This window comes from Periophthalmus magnuspinnatus, chromosome 24, assembly GCF_009829125.3.
Source record: "Periophthalmus magnuspinnatus isolate fPerMag1 chromosome 24, fPerMag1.2.pri, whole genome shotgun sequence".
Lineage (NCBI taxonomy): Eukaryota > Metazoa > Chordata > Actinopteri > Gobiiformes > Gobiidae > Periophthalmus > Periophthalmus magnuspinnatus.
Window position 1 is genome coordinate 22593223 of NC_047149.1, and position 23736 is coordinate 22616958.

The 23736-nt window shown below is 38.7% G+C and overlaps 1 protein-coding gene across 1 annotated transcript; it reads left to right on the forward strand.

The window, feature by feature from the left end:
- On the forward strand, positions 1-22540 carry enpp5 (ectonucleotide pyrophosphatase/phosphodiesterase 5). Its single transcript, XM_033991356.2, has 5 exons — positions 1-205; positions 4046-4164; positions 5612-6389; positions 11408-11584; positions 18207-22540. Exons 2-5 carry the CDS (start codon positions 4072-4074, stop codon positions 18653-18655), a joined length of 1497 nt encoding a protein of 498 aa, XP_033847247.1. The 5' UTR covers positions 1-205; positions 4046-4071; the 3' UTR covers positions 18656-22540.
- Positions 22541-23736: the final 1196 nt, after the last annotated feature.

The following is a 23736-nucleotide window of genomic DNA, read 5'->3' on the forward strand; positions in this document are numbered from 1 at the left end:
ACTGTGCGTCTTAGATCTGGGGGAGTCGCGCGTCGCCGTGTGGAGCATGTAGTTGCACAGAACGGGCACACGTTTGCGCCGGAGCGGTGCCGGAGCTGCGCTAAAGACGCACGGAGCGGAGCCAAAGGCGGGACTTCCCTTTGGAGGCTTATCACCGCGAGCAGAGCGGCGGAAGGGCTCGTGTGGGATCAGATATCAGGGGACGGTAAGAACGCACTGGATATTGCTTTGCTTCAACTGCGTTTTGTTTGCCTTTTCGCACATAGACATTTGCACACGTTTTTTTTGCACTATATTCCAAGGTATTCCGCTCGTATTGTCTTTGTGCGCGCGTTGCCACAAACCTAAATTCCCAACGCTGAATCTGCACTAAGGACACGCATTTGTGGAGTAATTACGAGTTGATTATAACAGTGAAACATGTGCATTTCAAGCCAATTTGACAATGACATCATTTCTGTACAAAGGCGCACGTCTGCACCAGCCTTTATGGGTCAGAGTGCTCTGCTCCAACTTCATTATGTTGACAATAATGCCACTGTGTCCTGCAAAGACGATATAAGGGGGTTTAACTCTTGCAAAACCTATATATGATACAATATGATGAAATTCTGAAGCATTTCCAGAGATTTTAGTCCAAATTGGGCTTAATTTCATGCTATAAATGTAATATTTTATGCAGTCGTATCATTACAAAACACTAAAATCATGGAATTAAATGTGAAGTAATATGATTTATGTTAAAAGGTAGTGGAGATATCAGTAAACCGTAACAGTTTCTTGCATATTTACCTCATTTGCAACAATATGAAATGATTTTACAGCTGTTCTAAATGTAAAATACTGCATGAAACACAAAATCATGTTAATACTCTTTCATATAATTGTAAAAAAACAACAGTTGAACGCCTCTGTCTTGCATCCAAAAGGTTGTAGGTTAGATTTAATATTAAGGAACTGTTCAAACCACATCAGTACTACGTCTGCAGCTTTGTCCTGATTAGATAAAACTCTTAAAATAGTGTAATAATTAAGATATAAAAGTAATTCTCCGTATTCTTTAGCGTATCCTGATATAAATAACATGTAGCTGGAATTGTACCACATATAATCACTATATTGACTTACTGTTCCATATATGAAACATGGAATAATACTTTTTGGGGTTAATATTTTCTGCTTGTACTTTTTCTTTATACTACTGAGAATTTTTTGGATTATTTTTTCGCTATTTGATAAGTTTTAAGCCGTAAAAGGTTGAATTAATAACGTGTATGACTCAGTACAGATGCAAACTTAGCACAAAAGTGTTTCATTCTGCTGTTTATTTATTGCAGCTTAGCAGTATTATAGATTTAGAATAGTTTTGTGGTTTAAATCTGCTCTTGGGTCGTTGCGTCAGTGGCATAAATTAGTTCCAATACTATCGTTTATTGTCAAAATGTGTTTTCGTGACAGGTCTAGTCCCACAATTTACTACAAACGTGCACAAATATCGCTTTGTACTCTCAATATTCCAGTTTCGCATCGCTCCATCTCTTGTATTATTACTATGCATCTCTCTATCGTCAGTACTGTGCACATGTATGAGCTCTTTCTGCGTGTCAGTGAAGTGAAAATGTGTTATCGTGACAGGCCTAGTACCACACTTTGTTATAAAAGTGCAGAAATGCTCTTTATATTATCACTTTATATGCTCAATACTCCAATTTTGCATCTTGTATTACAATATTTCTATCTAAACTTCCAAAATATCCCTCATCTTTTTATGGTCAGTGTACTGTATATGCAAATCCTTACTTGCTTTAAAAGGTACTGCAGTAAACTGTAACATTTCCTCATCTATTTACCTGATTTGCAATGAAAAATGAAATTACTTTACACTGTTGTGCCGTTCTGAAGATAAAATACTGCATGTAACACAAGATCATGTTGATAATCTTCCAAATAATTGTGGAAAAACGTTGTCCATTCCATTCCCTGGCAGTATTATCCCTTTCTGGATGACTTTCTGCTCCTTAAAATGTGTTATCGTGACAAGAATAGTACCACAATTTGCTTCAAAACTGCAGAAATATCACTTTATGTTACACGCAGCTCTCCGTGTTTTGTAATATTTCAGAATCAGAAGACGAGGAACTTTCTTCGGTGATAAAGTGCAACATAAAACACTGAATAATAATAATAATAGTATAAAAAAACTTAGAAATGTAGCTATTATAAACACAAATAAGGGCATGCATAAAGTTAAAAACAGATATGCGTAAAAATAAAATAGTCTTAGAGGTAGATATATACAGTAACGTTAGACTTATATTATAAAGTGACCAGTTTAGTGCAGATAAATGAAAAATAAAATACATAAACGTCTATCCAACCTTCAAAAATACCTCTCATCTCTATATCGGGGGTGTACTGTATATGCAAAACCTGACATATGTTTAAACGGTAGTGCAGATAACAATACGCCGTGACACTTCCTCATATATTTACATTATCTGCGATGAGGAAAAGTGTGACCGACAAAATGAAATTACGTTACAGTGTTGTGCTGTTTTTGAATGTGAAATGCTGCATGTAGCACGAGACCACGTTCATAATCTTCCAAATAATCGTGGAAAAAAGTCGAAGGCCTCACACTGTTGTCTCGCAGCCAGAAGGTTGTAGGTTCGATTCCCTGACGGTACGAGACCTTTCGCAGTGTTAGAAATGGGACTTTTTCGGCTCTGAATCTTTTGGATCTGTTCGTTTTAAAGAGCCTGGCTGTTTTACTGTTTTAATTTATGTGACCGCAGCCTCTTTTTGTTTGTTTTTTTGTTGTATTTTCGTTATAATACGCTAAATTTTGAGCTGTATAGAGTTAATTTTGTTGTTTATTTGTTGCAACTCATGCCACGTAACGATGCATCTATTTAAAAGTAGTTTATAAGGATTTTCTTGCGTTACTTTTTTGTCATTGACTTAAAATAGTTTCAATATTACCGTTTTTCGGAGTAGTTTTCTCTGTAGCTATATATACCGTGCCTCAAATTTATTTTTTATTGCGACAGTCCTGCTCAGATGTGTTAAAACGGTTCAAACTGAGAGTGGGAGTGTGTTTACCCTTTGCGATTATGCATGATTTAAATAAGACGTTTCACTGCAATAATCATTTTAAAACCAACTGTTACACCAAATATTCTGGGGGGTTTTTGTGCACAAAGCCAAACTCGTGTCGCCTGCTCTGCTTCTGTTCTGATTCTTGTGTTGGTTCAGTGTTAATCAGTGTAAAAATGCAGACAAATCAGAAAGAAAACATAAGATTCGGTTCTTTTGAGACCCGGTTCCAACTGTTTATGTTTAAGGAATCGTTCAAATAACATCAGTATCGTGTCTGCGGCTTTGTCCTTGTTAGATAAAACTCTTAAAATAGTGTAATAGTTAAGATATTAAAGTAATTCTCTATATTGTTTGGCCTAACCTGATAAAAATAACAAAACATGAAGCTGGAATTGTACCACATAGACCTGTCACGAATCACTATATCGACTTACTCTTCCATATATGAATGACGAAACAATACTTTTTGGGGTTAATATTTTCTGTATGTACTTTTTCTTTGCACCACTGGGAAATTTTGGGTTATTTTTTGACTATTTGATAAGATTTAAGCCGTAAAAGGTTGAATTAATAACTTGCATGACTCATTACAGATGCAAACTTAGCACAAAAGTGTTTCATTCTGCTGTTTATTTATTGCAGCTCATAATTTTTTTAGCAGTATTGTAGATTTAGAATAGTTTTGTGGTTTAAATCTGCTCTTGGGTCGTTGCGTCAGTGGCATAAATTAGTTAAAATATTATCGTTTATTGTCAAAATGTGTTTTCGTGACAGGTCTAGTCCCACAATTTACTACAAACGCACAGAAATATCACGTTGTACTCTCAATATTCCAGTTTTGCATCGCTCCATCTCTTGTAATATTACTATCCATCTCTCTATCGTCAGTATTGTGCACATGTCAAACCTGATTAACTTTCTCCCGTGTTGTTTCTGTTTCATTTAGGTTCACCGCCATCACTGTGTGTCACTATGGGGCCGAGCCGGCTCTCTCCCCTCCTCTGTATCTCTGCTCTGCTCCTGCCCCTGGTCTCACCCATGAGCCTCCCCCCACAGCCACCTCAGGTTCGACTTTTCAATCCGTTTTCAGATTTTCCCACGTGTTTAAACTGTCTATAATATAATTTGTGTCGTTTCCTCATCACAAACAGACCTGGAGTTGTGTTTTGTTTCATTCACACATGTTTAAAACGCACAAACTCTGCGTATTTAGGCTTAGGAGTTCTTCTCTCAAACAGAAAACACTCTGTTCCACCTTGTGATGTCATCATGTGGTGATACAGGAAGTGCTCCGCTGTGTTTTTAAACCCCACACACCTTCGCGAGAATCATTTTGATGATTTCAGCCCTGGAATAAAAGGTAGTTTTTAACTTGAAAACTGCTATTTCATGACATCACAAGTTGGAACAGAGCATTTTGAGCTTTGGAGATGTACAGACTAATTTTAAATGGTTAAAGTGTTACTCAAACACGTGCGAATGAAACAAAACACAACTCCGGGTTTGTTTTTGAGGAGCTAACAGAATTATAACACGGCTTAACCTCCGGAGACCCGAGCTCTTACATGTTGTGGCTTCATTCATTTCTCTTTGTTATTTCGACTGATTGGACCTGACGAGTGTAAAAACTAATAATTATCTTTTTATATTACGTAGTCTCTGAGAAAAGTGATGTAAAACGAATGTCCTCATATGTGGACATTTGAATCATTTTGATAAAACACTTGAATAATTATTTGCAAAAACTGTTTATTAAGACCCTGAACACAGCAACATTTGTCTTGAGTAAAAACTAAATGAGAAACAACAATTGTGTCTCTTGGAACAATGTGTGATGTGAAGAGACAGGAGCAGGAGACATGTGCATTTACAAAAAAATAAAATAAAAAAATATTCTGGACATTCTAGACATCCCCACCTCGGACGATTGGCACAACCAGGTATACGCAATATTTGTCATGAAACGGATTACCATGTACAACAGACTCCAAAAGGACAAATTTGACAAGATATGGGAGAAATCGGAAATCTTATATTCTGCTTAAAAGACCAGAATTCGTCTGATCCCGTGACTGTTGGTTATGTGACATTGTTTCTTTTGTGTATCGTTTGAATGTTGTTATGTGTCTGTCCTTTTTATGTTTCTAAAGTAAAACACTAGAAAAAAAAATCTGAACATTCGAAACTCTTAAAATATTCTAAATTGAAATTGCTGCATTGTCGCTGTTGTTCTTCTTTTAAAAATTTGCATTGTGGCCAAAATGTGTTGTCCACAGATGAGGACAGCAGGTCTCAGGAGGTTAAAGGTCACAAGAGTCAATTTCACTTAATATAGGATCTTTATGTGCTTTATTCTGCTGTTTATTTACTGCAGCTCTTGTTTTTTTTGTAATATTGCAGCTTTAGAATAGTTTAGAGTAGTTTTTGTGGTTTAGATCCGTTGCTCAGCTTGTTTTTACACTATATATTTTGTCTGTTTATCTAAAGTTTATCTATTTATCTGTGGATCTAGGAACACGGTAGCACGTCAGCTCGCCCTAAACTACTTCTGGTCTCCTTCGATGGTTTCCGCTGGGACTACATCAACCGCGTCCCCGCTACCAACTTCCACGCCCTCATGAAAGAAGGAGTCCAGGTGGAGCAAGTCGAAAACATCTACATCACCAAAACGTTCCCTAATCATTACAGCCTAGTGACCGGTTTGTACGCCGAAACGCACGGTATAGTCGCCAACGAAATGTACGACCCCGCCTTGAACCTGTCCTTCTCCATGGAAACGGACAGCGTGTATGATCCGAGATGGTGGGATGACGCCGTTCCTCTTTGGGTGTCTGTTCAGAAGGCGGGAGGGAGGAGCGGAGCGGCGATGTGGCCAGGGTCGGACGTGAAAATCCACGGGACATACCCCAATCGATACCTCCCCTACAACGCCTCTGTTCCCTTTGAAACCAGAGTACAGAGAGTCATCGAGTGGTTTTCAGCCCCTAAGGAGGAGGCAGTGGATTTCGCCGTCCTCTACTGGGAAGAACCGGATGAAAGCGGACACTTGCTAGGCCCGGAAAGCCCGCTCATGGATGGAATAATTGCGGATGTTGATAAGAAGTTGGGGTTTTTAAGGACGGAGCTGAGGAAAGCCGGATTGTACGAGAATTTGAATCTGATCGTGACCAGCGACCATGGGATGACGCAGATGTCCAATGAGAAGATGGTGGAGCTGGATGAGTACGTCAGCAGAGATTTGTACACGTGGGTCGACAAGAGTCCCGTTGTCGGAATAATCCCAAATGAAGGTACTTTATATGTTGTACTTTTTACACTGCCTGGCCAAAAATAAAGTCGCCACCTGGATTTAACTAAGCAAACAGGTCCGAGCCTCCTGCAGTTGGTCCGGTCGAGGTTCAGCAGAATGAGGTCAGCTGACACCTGAATATACTGAATGACCAGGTTATTCCATCAACAGATTTGTTCTTCCCTGATGACACGGGCGTATTCCAAGATGAAAATGCCAGGATTCATCGGGCTCAAATTGTGAAAGAGTGATTCAGGGAGCGTGAACACAGAGAGAGACAAGAGAGAGACAGACAGAGAGAGAGAGAGAGGGAGAAGAAGGGAGAGAAAGGGAGGCTGAGAGGGAGAGAGGGGGAGAGAAAGAGAGGGAGAAACAGAGGCAGAGAGAGAGATGCACAGTGAGAGAGAGGGAGAGGGAGGGAGAGAAAGGAAGAGAGAAAAAGAAGCAGGAGAGAGAGAGACAGGGAGAGAGAGGGAGAAACAGAGGCAGAGAGAGAGATGCACACAGAGAGAGACAGAAAGAGGGAGAGAGAGGAACAGAGAGAGGGAGAGAGAAATACAATACGTTTCAAGAAGGGAGAGAAAGGGAGGCGGAGAGGGGGAGAGAAAGCAAAGAGAGGGCGAAACAGAGGCAGAGAGAGATGTACAGTGAAAGAGAGGAAGAGGGAGAGAGAAAGAGAGAGAGGGAGAGAAAGGAAGAAAGAGAAAAAGAAGCAGGGAGAGGGGGAGAGAGAGAGAGACAGTGAGAGAGGGGGAGTAACAGAGGCAGAGAGAGAGATGCACACAGAGAGAGACAGAAAGTGGGAGAGAGAGAGAGAGGAACAGAGAGAGAGAGAGAAATACAAGCAGAGGGAGAGGGAGAGAACCAGAAAGTGGGAGAAACAGAGGCAAAGAGAGAGATGCACAGAGAGAGAGAAAGAGAGAGAGAGAGAAGCAGAGGGAGGGAGAAGCAGAAAGAGAGGGAAAGACAGAGACATCATTTTCACACATGGATTGTCCACCACAGAGTCCAGACCTTAACCCCATTGAGAATCTTTGACCGCTGCACAAAGCTTCTCCAGCACATCCCAGACTCGACCATCATCAATGCAACATCTTGGTGGAAAATGAATGCAACACTGGATGGAAATAAATCTTGTGACGTTGAAGAAGCGAAATCGAAACAATAATCAAAACTAAAGGGGGTTCCAATAAAATATTAGAGTGCGACCTTTGTTTTTTTTGGCCTGGCAGTGTATGATAAGCATCACACTCATTATAAAGATACGTTTTTAATTTTAATTTAAGAAATACGCAACTCTGAAAGGTTAAAAAGAAAACTCTTGCGCACTGTCTCACTTCTGATTCAACATTTCCATCCCTCTGACCAAGTGCTTCTCCTTTGACGCACCTGTCATCCAGTCAGGTGCAGAGTCTACACAGAAAACGAGAAATACACAACTCACTTAATAGAAATAATAGTAATGCATCTATAAACCCTTTCAAAACACCCAAAGCTCTTTCGACTGCTTTATTCTCAATTTGAAAGCGTCAAAAAAACTCATTATATAGATACATTTTTAATTTATTTTTGAATTACACAACTGGCTCATCTCGGTTAATAGAAGTAATAGTAATTCATCTACAGTATAACCATTTCAAGACACCCAAGCCTCTTTAGATTGTGTTATTATTCTCAAAATCTGTCAGAATATGAGCCTACAAAACGAGATCTTAGAGTATAGTGTCAAACTCAAGGCCCGGGGGCCAAATGCAGCCCGCCACGTCATTTTATGTGGCCCGCGAGAAGATAAATTAAAAGTCATGACTGTCATTTTACAATAAGTCTACACTGCTTTAATGTGTGCACTGACAATAAACTAATGAGATTTTCTGAGCAAGTGGAACTGAGAAATATTTGCAAATAATCATCACAAAATGTTCATGAAGAGGAAAATTGTCGGCGTGGAAGGAAGTTTGGAGGAAGAAAGGTGAAGGCGAATACAAGTTTGTGCTTTGAGGAGAAAAAACTGTATGTTTTTTGTGTTATGAGGCGGGGTCGGTACAATCTACGTCGACATTTTGACACCAAACACGGAGCTAAGTATGCAAAAGTTAGACTGCAAGAAAAACAACAAATTGTCCAATAATTAAAAGGCTGTAAAAGGCCGTATTTGAAGCAGAGCTGAAGGTCTGTGAGTATAAGTGGAGTGTGTCCCGACCAGATACACACTTTTTAAAATGTCAGTTTATCACAGAAACCGTTATTTAACAAGTTAAAAAGTAGTTACATTTATTTTACATGACATTCGGTTACAGTTAGTGATATTTACTCTGCCGCACAGTTACATCTGGCCCTTGATGGCGGCCATTTTGCTGATGTGGCCCTCGGTGAAAATGAGTTTGACGCCCCTGTCTTAGAGTATATTGTCACATTCATTATATAGATACGTTTTAATTTAATTATTTTTAAATACACAATCCCCCATCTCAGTTCTGTCACCATCGTCAGAAAATGATCCTACAATACAAGATCTTAAACTTAATATCAAACTTTTCTCATTAAGGGCCACATAGAAAAACACAGACAAAGCCGAGGGCCGATTGAGGAACATACTCGTCGCCAATACAGTGAATACCGTAAATTTCGGATTATAAGCCGCTACTTTTTTTCCACGCTTTGAACCCTGCGGCTTGTACAGCAGTGCGGCTTATTTATGGATTTTTTACTGGATAACGGCCCCTGGGTTTTATTTTCACGGACAAGCCTTCTACACGTGGCAGATAAATATGGCAAAAACAACTTAAGTGCATTAAAAAAATACAACTCACCAAACCGCTGCATCAGAGGGAGCCCTGCGCTGATTATGTGATTATGTCTACTCTGCTCCGCAGTTTCTTTCAAAAACTCTAAAGGCGTATTGTTTAATCCCAGGTGCTTATTCTCCATGTGCCAAAGCAGTTTTGAAGGTTTCATTGCCTTATTTGCTTTTCCCGTATGTTACGCAGAGCGGACTGTGCGCGTGAGTCACCTGCAGCGACAAACCCAGATTTTAAGTAGGCATTGTCTGTTAAATTTATCTTTCTTTTTCTTGGAGGTGTAGTCTCCTCTTCTGGCTCCTCAGTTGTCCTTTTCCCCTTTGTTAAAAAGCTCTCCAAAGACTTTTGTTTTGGCTCATTTTCACTCGCTTGTGGCTCTACTTTTGTGCGTCGTGTCTGATGTGTTATACGTGATACGTCATCGCGGAGACAAGAGCAGATAATAAACTTGCTACTACATCAAATAGATTTCTGTGGCGATTTCCAGCAGGATTTTCATGATACATCTACGGACGAGCTTATTAGTGTGTCATTAGGGACGGGCCAAAGTTGCTCCTGACCCCTGTGCGCACAGCGTCTGAAAATCAGGGCTCTTTACGCAGGACAGTGAGCTGTGTCTGTGTCTGTGTCTGTGAGACGTGAGCGGTGTTTGTTTTGAACATTGTTCCGCGAGTGTGACGCTTATTTTGAGCAACGAAAAATAAGAAAATATAATTTTATTTTAAGATCATAATAATCTTCCAATTTAAACTACAACAAAAAAGAGCTAACACAAATAAAATACACTTCAGCCACGCAGAGCCGCAGTATGAGGCTGAAAGAGGCGCATACGGCTCCGGAGCCGCGGGTTGCCGACTCCTGAAATAGAGCCACTGCACGTAAGCTCGACATCAATGAATCCAACTTGGTCAATGTAAAAGACGACAAAAGTTTTCAGAGGAAATAAAAGCAGATTTTCCGTTTTGGTGCAGTTTTATTTTCTAAACCTGCAGATGTGTTCATCCCGTGTTGATGTCGTGTTGGTTCCAATTTTCAGGCAAAGTTAAAAAAAAGCGTGTCAGTGCACCGTCTTTCTGTGTAAATATCTCATGTTACAATATGAAAACCTGCGGCTTTTATTCAGGTGCGGCTTATATATGTACAAAATTGATTTTCTCTTCAAATTTAGCTGGTGCGGCTTTTAATCAGGTGCGCTCTGTAGTCCGAAATTTACGGTACTTCAAATCTGAGTTATTTTTACAAGTTAGACTGAACCACTAGACCTTTATTCACGTTTACATCCTCAATGGGACACGTTAAATATTTGAGATGGGCAGTAAATAGATTTTCAGAAATATACAGTAAAAAGTACAGTTTAAGGTAAAACGGGACAATTCACCTGGAAGCTTGAGGACCAAGAAAAATTGGTCTGAGGGCCGCATTTGGTCCCCGGGCCACAGTTTGGGCATGCCTGCTTTATATGATAACTTATAGTGATTTGAGGCTGCAGCGTAACACATTATATAGACGTTTTTTATTTTTATTTTAAATACGCAACTTAATAATAGTAATACATATATAAACTCTTTCAACTCTTGTCAGCCAAAAATATTTCACTTTCAATTCTTATAAAGTTTTTTAAAGGTGCACTATATAACTTTTGTTGCTCGTCTCCATGGACATGTTATTACTTTTCTTACAATGTTCCACAGTCTGGAATTAAGCATATCTATCCCCATTGAAAGACGATGGTGCTTACAGTAAGAATGTATGTTTTTCGAGGTATTATTGAGAATTAAAAACACCTGTTATTGAATAAATACATTTTTCCCACTACAAAAGTTACACAGTACACATTTAAATTTTAAAGGTCACGTCTTATATTACACAAAAAAGCCATGTTATGTTATAATGCTGTTCGTTCTTCAAAAACATACCTGGAGTTCAACCAAATGATTCTAGGAAAGGTGTGTGAAGTTTAAAAACACAGCGGAGCACTTCCTGTATCACCACCTGATGACATCACAAGGTGGAACAGAGTGTTTTCTGTTTGAGAACTCAGCTTAAATATGTATGGTTTGTGCGTTAAACATGTGTGAATGAAACAAAACACTATTCCAGGTCTGTTTTTGATGAGGAAACAACATTTTAACATAGGTAAAAAACAGCGTAATATGAGCGCTTTAATAATGCAGCTCCATTTTAAATCTTGTAATTAGATTTCTCTGTTTTCTCTCTGTAGGGAAGTTTGAGGAGGTGTACAGCAAGCTTTTGGACGCTAACCCTTACATGGCTGTGTATAAGAAGGAGGACATCCCTGTGCGTTACCATTACCAGCACCACCTCAGGATCATGCCCATTCTCCTAGAGGCACAAGAGGGATACAGCATCGTACAGAACAGGACTGCGCCCTTTATGTGTGAGTATAAGACACACAGACACTGATTTTCACTTCAAAGTCCTAAAATCTTGCAGCTTCAACCTCCGGCAGATCTATTAATAGCTTCACAAGAGCGTTTTTAGGCTAAAAATACAGAGAGATTGTCTTGCAGCAGTTGTAATTAAAGCTTCTGTATTGTATAAGATGGGGTTTTGTGAGGTTTAAGTCGTGTTATAATGTTGTACTGCCCCAAAAACAGACCTGGAGTTGAGTTTTGATTCATTCACATATGTTTGAGTAACACTTTATTATTAGTCCATGTTTAGTCCTGGTTTAGTCCTGGTTTAGTCCTGGTTTATTCCTGGTTTAGTCCTGGTTTATTCCTCGTTTAGTCCTAGTTTAGTTCTGGTTCAGTCCAGGTTCAGTCCAGGTTCAGTCCTGGTTTAGTCCTAGTTTAGTCCAGGTTCAGTCCAGGTTCAGTCCAGGTTCAGTCCTGGTTTAGACCTGATTTAGTCCACGTTTAGTCCATGTTTAGTCCACGTTTAGTCTCGGTTTAGTCTCGGTTTAGTCTCGGTTTAGTTCTGGTTTAGTCCTGGTTTAGTCCTGGTTTAGTCCTAGTTTAGTCCATGTTCAGTCCTAGTTTAGTCCTAGTTTAGTCCTAGTTTAGTCCTAGTTTAGTCCTGGTTTAGTCCTGGTTTAGTCCTGGTTTAGTCCTAGTTTAGTCCTGGTTTAGTCCTAGTTTAGTCCTGGTTTAGTCCTGGCTTCGTGCTGACTGTGTTGCTATGATATTCACAGTCAAAATTCCAAATATGGAACTCGGCTCCAAATTCGCCCTGTAACTGCTGTAGCCTCGATGAGCTTCATTTGACTGGAGCTGAACACTGTGCCTGACGTCACACTCCCTTAATCCACCTCTATATACAGCCTATGGTATTACAGTATACTATTATATAATGTTGCGACGAGTGCTATTAAATATAAAATTGTACGAGGTCCTCAAAGTGTGAAATGGTTCATTTGGCAGTAACATGTGGGAGATGTACTTTGGCACTTTTCCTTGGAGAGACTTGTTCACAAACTCTTTTTACAAGACCTAAAGACGACTCCTTGTTTGCTACACTGTGGTAATCATTTCCTCCTGACAGGTTGTGCTGCACTGAAAGATGGGTCAAATTTAAAGGGCAAATTTCCCTATGTCGACTATAAAATATACCTCAACTTTAATATTATACAAATAAATTACACTACGTCAGTGCGTTTGGAAAGGTGGTTTCAGTGCTCCCTGTCCAGCTAATTATACCGCAGGATGTCTCCTCTGTGATTGAACTTGAGCAGTAAAATAACCCACTCTTGTCTGAGGAGGGATGTAAACCTGCTGACGATGTAGGTTCAAGACGTAGGCAGAGTGTCTGTGGCACTTAATGCAGCCCTGTGGTGGAAGGTTATAAAAGTAATGTTCACGGGGCAGTATGCAGAGGAAGTATAAGTAAGCACGGGGTTTTCTAGAAGGCAACGAGCTTGAATTGGATTGAAAGAATGCAACAAGACCATTTCAAAATCTGCAGTTTATATATTAGTATTACCGTGTATATATAAATGGACATAGCTAACCTGCTAGCCGCCACGTTCCAAATAGGAAGTGAGCGTGGGCGTACTTCCAGCTCCATCGACTCCGGCTCCAGTGCACTTAATCCGTGCTACATCATCCTGGGGTTTTTATTTGACTGTTGTGTCTGTAAAACAAAATATGAACATTGATAACAGACATTAATAACAAGGTGCCTTCTTTCACAGAGGTCGCTCCCGCTAGCGTTAGCAACAGGTTTGATTCGACAGCGTTGTTAAGGGGCATTACTTTCAACAGCCTCGCTCCGGATTGGCTCTTTGGTTGCTATGATACTCGCGCCTCGATGAGCTTAATTTCGCTTGAGGGACATTTGTGGGACATTTTATATAATGTCACCAAAGATAATCTCCATTGTATCACCAGAATGTGCAGAAAAAAGACTTATACACTGGGCAGTCAAGGAGGAGGAACAAACGGATCTGTCGTCTCAAGCCCCAGGGTCTTAGGGGCCCAGAGTTGGACCATAGGTGAGGGTAGGAACGTAGACTGACCGGTACATCGAGAGCTTTGCCTTTCGACTCAGCTCCTTCTTTACCACAACGGACCGATACAGCGACTGCATCACGGCAGACGCTGCACCGACCCAACTGTCAATCTCACGCTCCATCCTTCCTTCACTCTCAATTAATTTGTATTAGAGATGATCTCCCAGATGTATGTTCCCTGGTAGATCATAGTCATTTTCACTGATAAGTACAATTCTGTAAGAGTTTTTTAAACATGGAACTTATTCATAATATTAAAATGATTAATTATATTATCATTAATCGCAGTTATATGGGCCATGTTAATCGTGACAATCGTTCAGTGTCCACTCATGCCTGCTATCAACAACCAATCTTTCGCGTCAAACTACTATAGATATGTTGGTGCAAGTTTTGAGCAAAATCTTAAACGTTAAAATTTCCAGTAATGGTAAATAGTCACATTTCTATATAGCGCTTTTCCCAGTTGTAAGAAGGTTCGTTTCTGGTGTAAGCATCGAAGAGGACCAAGAGACTGAAAACATAAAGTCAGAAGAGTTTAAAAGTTCCACACAGGTAAAATGAACAATGAAGCGACACTCTGGAAAGGATAGGAAGAGAGTCCTGAGATGGGCATGTTTATAGCTTTTATAGGGTCCCGCAATGTGTCTGTGTGTGGCTTTGGATGTGGGTACGAGGAGGGTCCTTCTTCTAATCCACATGGGTCCTCCTTCTAATCCACACGGTGTCTTCATAAGGCCCACGCTGGTCTCCTGGCGTGCACGTGTCATTCTTGGCGTTAGTAAATCAAGATACCAGCTTGATATCGTGCTGCACTGCTAGAAAATACCTTACACCCTTCAAGTCACTCATTCACACATTCATACACAGTGTACACAGACAGTGGGGGCGAGGTGGGTTAAGAGTCTTGCCCAAGGACACAACAACAACAACAACAACAGTATCCATCTGTAGGAGCTGGAATCGCACCGCCAACCTGTGTATCGATGGATCTGACCGCTCTACGATTATGTTTTTATGTCGAGAAGGATTCAAAACCGCCCAAATCAATCAATCAATCAACCAATTTCAATCTGTCGCCAGACCAGCCAGACCGGGGGCACAGTTTTGGCTTCATATTATCTTTTAACTGTGATGAAAAACAGCTGTTATCGATCGTCTGGATATTAAAACCAAAGTATGGATGTTTTGTCTCTCCAAACACGAGTTATGTTGTGAGTGATTTAGCAGTGACCAGTCAGCTGAGAAAATGCGGCGCAGTAAATCATCTGAAACAGAGGCCCGGCCAGCAGCGTAATTCTACTATAAACGAAGGCCTGTGATTCATGGCTTGATTGTATAAACTCAATTTTATTTGTAAATTATAAATGGGTCCATATATTATCATGTACGGCTGTAACGATATTGGCAGCGCAGGGGTGTAGTGTAAATCTATGTTGTTGTAAAGTTTTATGGTTTTAATTTTTAAGCATCATAGACTGTAGATAAATGTAACTACAGTGTATGTACGGTGACAGCTAAAGATAGAACTGTAGAAAGTATTTTTATTATAAGTATATTTATTATATATTATTTTAAATATTCCTAAAATTATATTAAAAAAATATATAATAATAATAATTTGGATAGCTAGGAATTAGGATATCGCTTTGGTGTTAACAGTAATCTGGAAAAAACAAAACAAAAATAAATAAATAAATAAATAATGCAATGCTATAATATAATGTCATAATATTTCTATGGGAATCATCTATTTTGTGAAATGCTTATTTTTGTAGTTACTTTACACAAAAGAAGCGGGAACTACCTAGACCACAATCCTTTGCTCTATTAAACCAAATATTAATGATTGAATTTACACATGTATTAAACTCATACTTTCTACAGCAGAGGTGCCCAAACTTTTTTCATCGAGGGACACATCTCAAAACATATTTAAAGTGGAGTTTTATACACAGCTTTGACAGAGCCGCTGTGTTTTAATAAGGCTTGAAACACATTCATTTTAGGTTTGTATCATGATGCAATGTGATGTTTGAGGTTATAGTGGTAGAAATAGTTTAATTTGCTGTTAAAAGTACTGATCAATTGGGCCGGTTCAGCAGGAGGCCTGAAGACCAATAACAACTGGTCTAAGGGCCGCATTTGCACCCGGGCCATAGTTTGTTCACCCCTGCCTTTCAGTGTCTTTAATGCATATTGTGTATTCTCAAATTTCAAAATGTATCAAGAGTATTGAAATATTGTCCAGTATAAAGTAATGTGGTGGTCAACACAGTGAGTTATTCAAATAGGTGGATTTAGCTTTGACAGAGAAAATGTTATTTTAGTAAAACTTGGAAGAACATGAAGTTTACGTCTGTGTCTAGGTCTGTATTCTGAAGTGCGATATATATTTGTGAATATAGACGATAAACAATCACGGTGAAATCAAACCGTAATACAGAATTATCTCCAAAAAGTATTCTAAATGTACAATATGTAAAAAATATGAGCTGCAGTGAATAAATAACAGAATACAACACTTAAGTAGTTAGTTTGTACATATATGTAATGAAGATACTGCTCAAATCTGATCGTAGTACAGAAAACTAACCAAAAATACAAAGAAAAAGTACGCAGGAAGTACTGACCCACCAAATAATTGTTCCATCTGTCATGTATTGAATAAGTCAATGTTTTTTTTATTGAGGTTATTGTCGTAGAATTACTTAAATTTGCAGCAGGGCCAATAAAAGTTGTCTGTGGGCCACGTTTGGTCCTCAGGCCATAGTTTGGACACCCAGGGCTAAATGGTCTAAAAACCAGAAAGAAGTTTATTTATTTATTTATTTATTTATTTATTTAAAGCAAGGACAGCGCACAGAAAACATTCATCTCAAGAGAAAAGCTCGTTTCCATGTGCAGTCCTTGGGCAGCTGCAGCAGACTTTAAAGAGCCAATTTACATACAAATATTTCATCAATAACAATGTCTCCTTAAAAGAACCACCATCCACGTCCTCATTAAACATTTAAAACTGTGAAAACTCATTAAGACTTATTCCCATGAATCCAATCCATTTCAAATTCAGCATTAACTTCAACAGCCTCGCTCCTGATTGGCTCTTTGGTTGCTAGGATACTTGCGGTCAGACTTTATACAGTCTATGGTGTTATCTGTAATTATTAATATTGTTTTTCTGATGTCCTTAGACCTTTTTTCTTAAAAGTAGGTAGGTAAGACAGTAGGTTGGCCACTCACGAAGTTTAAAATGGTAAAATTACGATATATTTTATTTAAAAATGGGTGTAATTCTGATATCGTTAATCTGCAATGTAAAAGTCACTATCAAAAGTGCACTGTAGACATGTTGTTGAGTGTTTGTCCACTGATCTGAAGGTTGGCGGTGCAATTCCAGTTCCCACAGATGAATGCTATTGTTGTGTCCTTGGGCAAGACACTTAACCCACCTCACCCCCAGTATATGAAACACAACACATCTAAATCTGCACAAAACATCCACAACACAATCAGTCAGAGTGTTTAAACCACCGACTGTATAAAGAAGTGGACTAAGTGAGTGTGACGTCACCCATAGCGCTCGGCTCCAGTCAAAACATCAAGCTCATCAAGGCTAACGGTTATCGTAGCAACCAAAGAGCCAATCAGGAGTGCAGCTGTTGAAGGTAACGCCCCTTAGCTTAGCAACACTGACAATCAAAACGTTACTAACACGAGCGGAAAGAAGGCGCCTGATTTGTCTCATATTAATGTTCATATCTTGAGTTACGGACACAAAAAAATGCTAAAGTAAATAAAAATACCAGGTGAATATGAACATTTTAAGATCAAAACGACGAGCCTGACAGCAGCAGAGCAGTTACAGAATCTGGAACGTGGTGGCTAGCAGGTTAGCTATGTCCATTTATATATACAGTCTATGGTTTAAACGTTCAAAGAAGCCTAATGTTAACCCAAGTTTGCAACAAGTTTTGACAGATTTTTTGACTGATCATAAACCGATGTTTGGTTTGAGCTCACAAGTTGCTGCATAAAACCTTCTTATATCTTTATTTTAACACTTTACACTTAAATGTGATGATATTCACAAACGCACTCAGAATTATACAGCTCCATTATGAGTTTGTAGTGAAAACAGGGATGTGGATGTGTAAAAATAATTTCTATTGAGATTATTTTTCCATATTACAGTTAAATTATGCAGATCAGTAAAACATAAAGCCAGTATTTATGCTAGTATTCATTTAAATTCATATGTTTATGGGGAAAATAATCAAAATTGGTCCTAAATATCGACCTAAAAACATTTGCCGGTTGCTCTGGATTTTAAACAATCGGCTTCTGTCATGAAAAAATAAACATATCGATCCATCTCTAAACTATAATGTACAATTCTGCTTCAAGTTCAAGAGCCAATAAGTCTTTTTTATCATTCCAAATTTGTAATAAATAAAAATAATCGGGATCAAGTGTCATCGTAGTGCTTGAGACTGAAATGTTTTAACACAACGTCATATTTGTCCTGTTGTTTGTTTTTTTTTTCCAGTGGGTAACCACGGCTACAACAACTCCTTACGCAGCATGCACCCGATCTTCGTCGCCCGCGGACCCGCTTTCCGCCAGGATTTCGTCCAGCCTTCGATGCAGTCCGTGGATCTGTACCCGCTCATGTGCCACATCCTCTCGCTGCGCCCTCTCCCCCACAACGGCTCCCTTTTCCGGGTTAAAGATCTTCTATCCGAGGCCCCACCGACACCGGCACCCAGCGCTCCGCCCAAACCGCCCTCATACTCCTACGCCCCTGTCATCGGGTCTATGATAAGCATCGTTATGGTGGTGGGTTTTCTGATTTTCTACATTAAAGAGGTCACGATTAAGCAGTTGCCAGCGCTCCCACGAGGAAGTAAAGAGATGTCCCAGCCGCTTCTGCAAGAGGACTTATACCTGCACTTTTTGGAAACGCATAGGGGTTGTGTCAGCGTAAGGCATATATAATAATGATCTGAAAAAAGACGAGCAGCGTATATTGCTCCATAAAACTACCCGGAAGCATTCACTGAACAAGGCTTTCACAATCCAGTGTAAAACTAAAGGCACTGGGTTAAAGGAGACATGTTAAATCAGCTACTTTGGTGCGCTGAATTGTGTTATAATGTTGATTTTTTTTATCTAGAATAGTGACTAGATTCTGTTAACTGTTGATGGTAGACAAGATTATGGTCAAAACGTGCATTTTAAACGTGGCTGGCAGTCGTACTAACATTTGAGAGAAGGTTGAAACATGAACTGCGTGTTTAATTGCAAGTTAAAAGTCATATATTACACAAAATTGATTCTTGTGAGGTTTAAGTCATGTTATAATGCTGTCACGTCATCAAAAACAGACCTGGAGTTGTGTTTTGTTTCATTCACACGTGTTTGAGTAACACTTTATAATTAGTCTGGCTACATCTCCAAAGCTCGAAATGCTCTGTTCCACCTCGTGATGTCATGAAGTGGTAGTATTCAGCATTTTTAACAACAGCTACAGCTACAACAGCTACTTTTTGCTTTTTGTTCAATACACATGGGAAATTCCAGGGTTGAAATCATCCAAATGATCATAGTGAAGGTGTATAGAGTTTAAAAACACAGTGGAGCACTTCCTGTATCACCACTTGACATCACAAGGTGGAACAGAGTGTTTTCAGTTTGAGACTCAGCCTAAATACACAGGGTTTGTGTGTTAAACATGTGTGAATGAAACGAAACACAACTCCAGGCCTGTTTGTGATGAGGAAACAACATTATAACATAAATCAGAAAACAGCGAGAAACGGGCCCTTTAATCTTGAAGCCTTACCTGGACATTTAAGGCATGTTAAAGGTCCACTGTGTAACTTTTCTAGTGAAGGGTTCCATCCCTTGTTTGTCTCTATACAGATGTCATTGTTTTGCCAGGGATGTTCCACTGTAAGATTCAGTAGCTGCTTAAAGAAACACAGATCTGACCTGTAATTTGACCTATTGGAGTCACCTATTTGCATCCATGAATACTTTAATGCCATACGGTGGGACATGCCAGGTAAAGAAATAACATCTCCATGGAAACAAGCAGGTTGTGTTTTTTTCTTAACAGCCAAAACGACATACAGTGGTCCCTCGTTTATCGTGGGGGTCACGTTCTAAAAATAACCCGCGAAACAGGCGAAATCTGCAAAGTATCATCTTTATTTTTTACTTTTTTAAATTATTCTATATGTTTGCAGCTGTAAAACCCTTCACCACACACTTTATACACTTTTCTCAGACAGACGTTAACATTTTTTATCCAGTCCAAACGGCTTCACGCCTCACTTTGGACCCAAATCCAAACGTTCCTCGAGCAAAACTGATTCCTACACAAACCGACGCTTGTGTCCAAAGTATTTAAAGTCCGATGTACAGCTGCGTATGTCTCCTTTAACATGTGTGATTGAAATGTCAGGGTTTGCTTCTGGGGCAGTGTTAACCTTTACATTGAATTCCTAGTGGCTTTTATTTGACTGTGGTTTTCACTAAGTAGGATTCATCTTATCGTCTATTCACTATATAAAGACAGGAAAGAGAGCACCTGCTTTTCTGGTGCGTATAAATATTTGATGAACAAGACTGGACTCCCTAATGGAAGAATTATAAAAATAGATTTGAGCCAATCATTTTCAAGTCTATGCAAATGTGTGCGCTCGATACTAAACAACATAACATAATAATAATGCATTTGCTTTATATAGCGCTTTTCCAGACGCTCAAAACCACTTTACAATTTTGTACATTACTCATTCACTCCATACTTAGTGGTTTATATTAATGTCTTCTCATCATAAACACACCTAAAGTTGTATTTTTGCTTCACTTTATTTGGTTTCATTAATGCGTTAATCCAAAACTGTCTTTTTCGAGCACTCAGAAATGCTTTTTTTTTATTGCATTTTGCCAGTTTTGTTGCATCATAGGTAAAAATCTGGTCTTCTCTTATGGTTTTTTTTAAGCCCATAAACCATCGCTTGAATCATTCAGTCAAATTTTGTTAGCAACGAATTAGCACAGCATTCAAAGAGATAAATGGCTTTATTTGTTTACTTTACCTTTGTTCATTCCGGTTGTTGACAGCAGAGGGAGCCCCAACGCCTAAATGCTGCATTGGAAACAAAGGTGCAGTTTCAAAATATGTTTTCAAAAGTTAGAAAATTTGAAATACAGAGTGGCCCAAAAGTCACTGACAGTTGGAAAAAAAATGCATGACTCTTTTGTTTCTAAATATTTTTCTTTTATTTTGTCAGAACATTTAGAACGACTCTTCCGACATTAATCTGAGTAAATCCAGCACCGAGAAACGAACCCTCATTGTACAGAGGTACTTTGAGTCACATGGGTCAAATACTATCGACATTTTAATACCAGAGATGCCCCGAGTGTAAATGCCATTAAAGGAATAATAAGTGTTTTCACAGACAGGGGGCAGTATGTGATCTCCACAGACCTGACTAGTCCTGATTTCTTCCTGTGGGGCGATCTTAAAGAAAAGGTGTTTGTGAATAAACCTCAGATGACTTAATAAACGACTTAAAACGTAATATCGGGGATCAAATAAGAGACATATGCCATAAATTAGGTCATTTTTACTTCCTCTAGTTTAAGTAGTGACAAGTTTAAGTGTAAGTAAAAAATTATAACCGTGTATATTGCCAAAAATCTCTGAAGGTTCATTTTACGTACTGCTAAAATTTGGTGAGTATAACTTAAGAATTATAGGAGCTACTGAAGATTTAAAAGTGTCAGTGACATTTGGGCCACACTGTTCATGACCAAAAAGCGCATTTTAAAGCGAATCAAATCCACAAAAACGCACAATATTTGTTCTTTAACGAGGCGAGTCTGGTTTTCTTCGTCAAATATTTTCTTATCAGCAAACACGGGATTTACGAAAACACTGTTAACTTACATCGCATTAACATAACCACTTTTGAATGTTACTTGAACCTTATTAAAAGAAAAAAAACACTCACTACATGTGCCAGAATACTGCTTGTAGACGTGTAGGTCATTTTAAGTACTTTTTTACCGTTTGCCTTTTAAAATTCTGTGTTATAAGTGTGTAATTGTTCGTGTGTCTAACCGTATCTTCTGTTATAGAGTAGCAAAACAGATAAATGTCCATATGTTGACAGTCATAACTAGCGCCATCTGTTGGTGAATCGTGAAAAGTGCAATTGCTGTTGGTCAGTATTACGTCTTAGGGATTTAAAAGGTTTTGTTATTGCTTGGGTAAGATGAGTTTTAAGCATGGCTAGAGTGGGCTGTTCCCCTGATTTGCACTAATATAGATTTAGAACGATAAAGAGAGAAAAAACGGGGATATAGTTGGACGCTTTTAGGTCCCGTCTTATTTGCACTTGTTCGTAGATGTTAATTAAAAGGTTTAGGTGCCTCTTGCCAAAAAGATATACGCAATCACAGAGACTCAAGTAGATTCTTAATCAGTACAAATCTGAACTAATATCTGTTATTTTTCCAATTTCTAACTTTGATTTCAACTTGTTACTTGCTATTAGCCTAACACTTGCACCCAAAAAAAAGGACAAGCATCACTGTGACCTACTTTTTACAAACTTTAAATTCATACAAGTATTTATATTCAAATTGTTGATTTTATGATGTTGTTTTATGGAAATCGAAAATCTATGAAGAATATACAGTATTTTCAAAGAATTCCTATGAGATATTAGAATAGGTTTTCTCATTTGGTTACTTTGGATTTTAAAGATTGATATTTGAAAATGTAACGAGATTTAATAAGATATTTGCCTTGTAACGCAAGCGGAGAGTCTTACAAAAATAAATGGAAATATGTGAAACTGAGTAGAGGTTCTGTGTGTTTTTTTGAACTTGTGCAAACCTAAGAAATGCTGTTTTTAAGTGAACTTGGACCGTTGCCGTAGCGATTAACAGTAAAAACCAAAAGTAGCGTCTGTCAATGGGACAAAAAGTTGACAGGAGTTGACTTTACTTTTGGTTTTTACTATAGATCAGACATGGACGACTGAGGGATTACACAGACGTAGCGATTAACAATTTAAAACAAAATACTTGATCTTCTAAATGGGAAAAAGTCGTCAAAATGTTGCGTATCACAGGAATCCAGTACGGTACATTCGATAGTGGAAGACTGCAAACGCAAACGTTCTGTGTCGTTTTTCCAAGCACGTACATGACCTATCTCCAGGTGAAATTACAGTGGAGATAGGCTCACTGTCCTGGATAGATTACGATGAAATACAGCTCACAAATAGACCTGTTCTATATTATAATGTGTGTTTTATAGACTATAGATGTCCTATATTACACAAAAAATGATTCTTGTGAGGTTTAGGCCATGTTATAATGCCATTACCTCCTCAAAAACAGACCTGGAGTTGTGTTTTGTTTCACTTCCTGTATTAACACATGATGACATCACAAGGTGGAACAGAGTGTTTTCAGTTTAAGAGAAAAACTCAGCCTAAATCTGTAGAATTTGTGTGTTAAACATGTGCGAATGAAACAAAGCACAACTCAAGGTCTGTTTTTGATGAGGAAACATTATAATACGGTAATACGGGCCCTTTAACAATGGAATTCAATGGTTAAGTGAACTGTACACGCAACATTTTGATAACTTTTCCATTCAAAAGTGCTCATATTTTCCTTTAAACTGTTAATCTATTTATCCGTGGCTTTCAGAATGATGAAAAATTAGGACTGTTGCCATAGAGATTGAGTCCAGTGACTATTTCAAGTTCAAAAGTTAAAGAAAAATGTTCTGTTTACTTCATTTTGTAGTATAAAAACATATTTAGTCCATCCCAAAGTTTATTATAGGCCCATTTTAATTTTGTAGGTTTACATCACGAGTCCTTATAGACGACCAACGTGTGTCTTTATCTTATTTGTCTTGTTTGTTTCTATTTAAATACAGTGGTGGAAGGTAATGACGCACAAGTAGTAAAGTACTGTACTTAAGTAGAATGATTAGGTATCTGTACTTTACTTAAGTACATTTTACAGTGGATACTTTG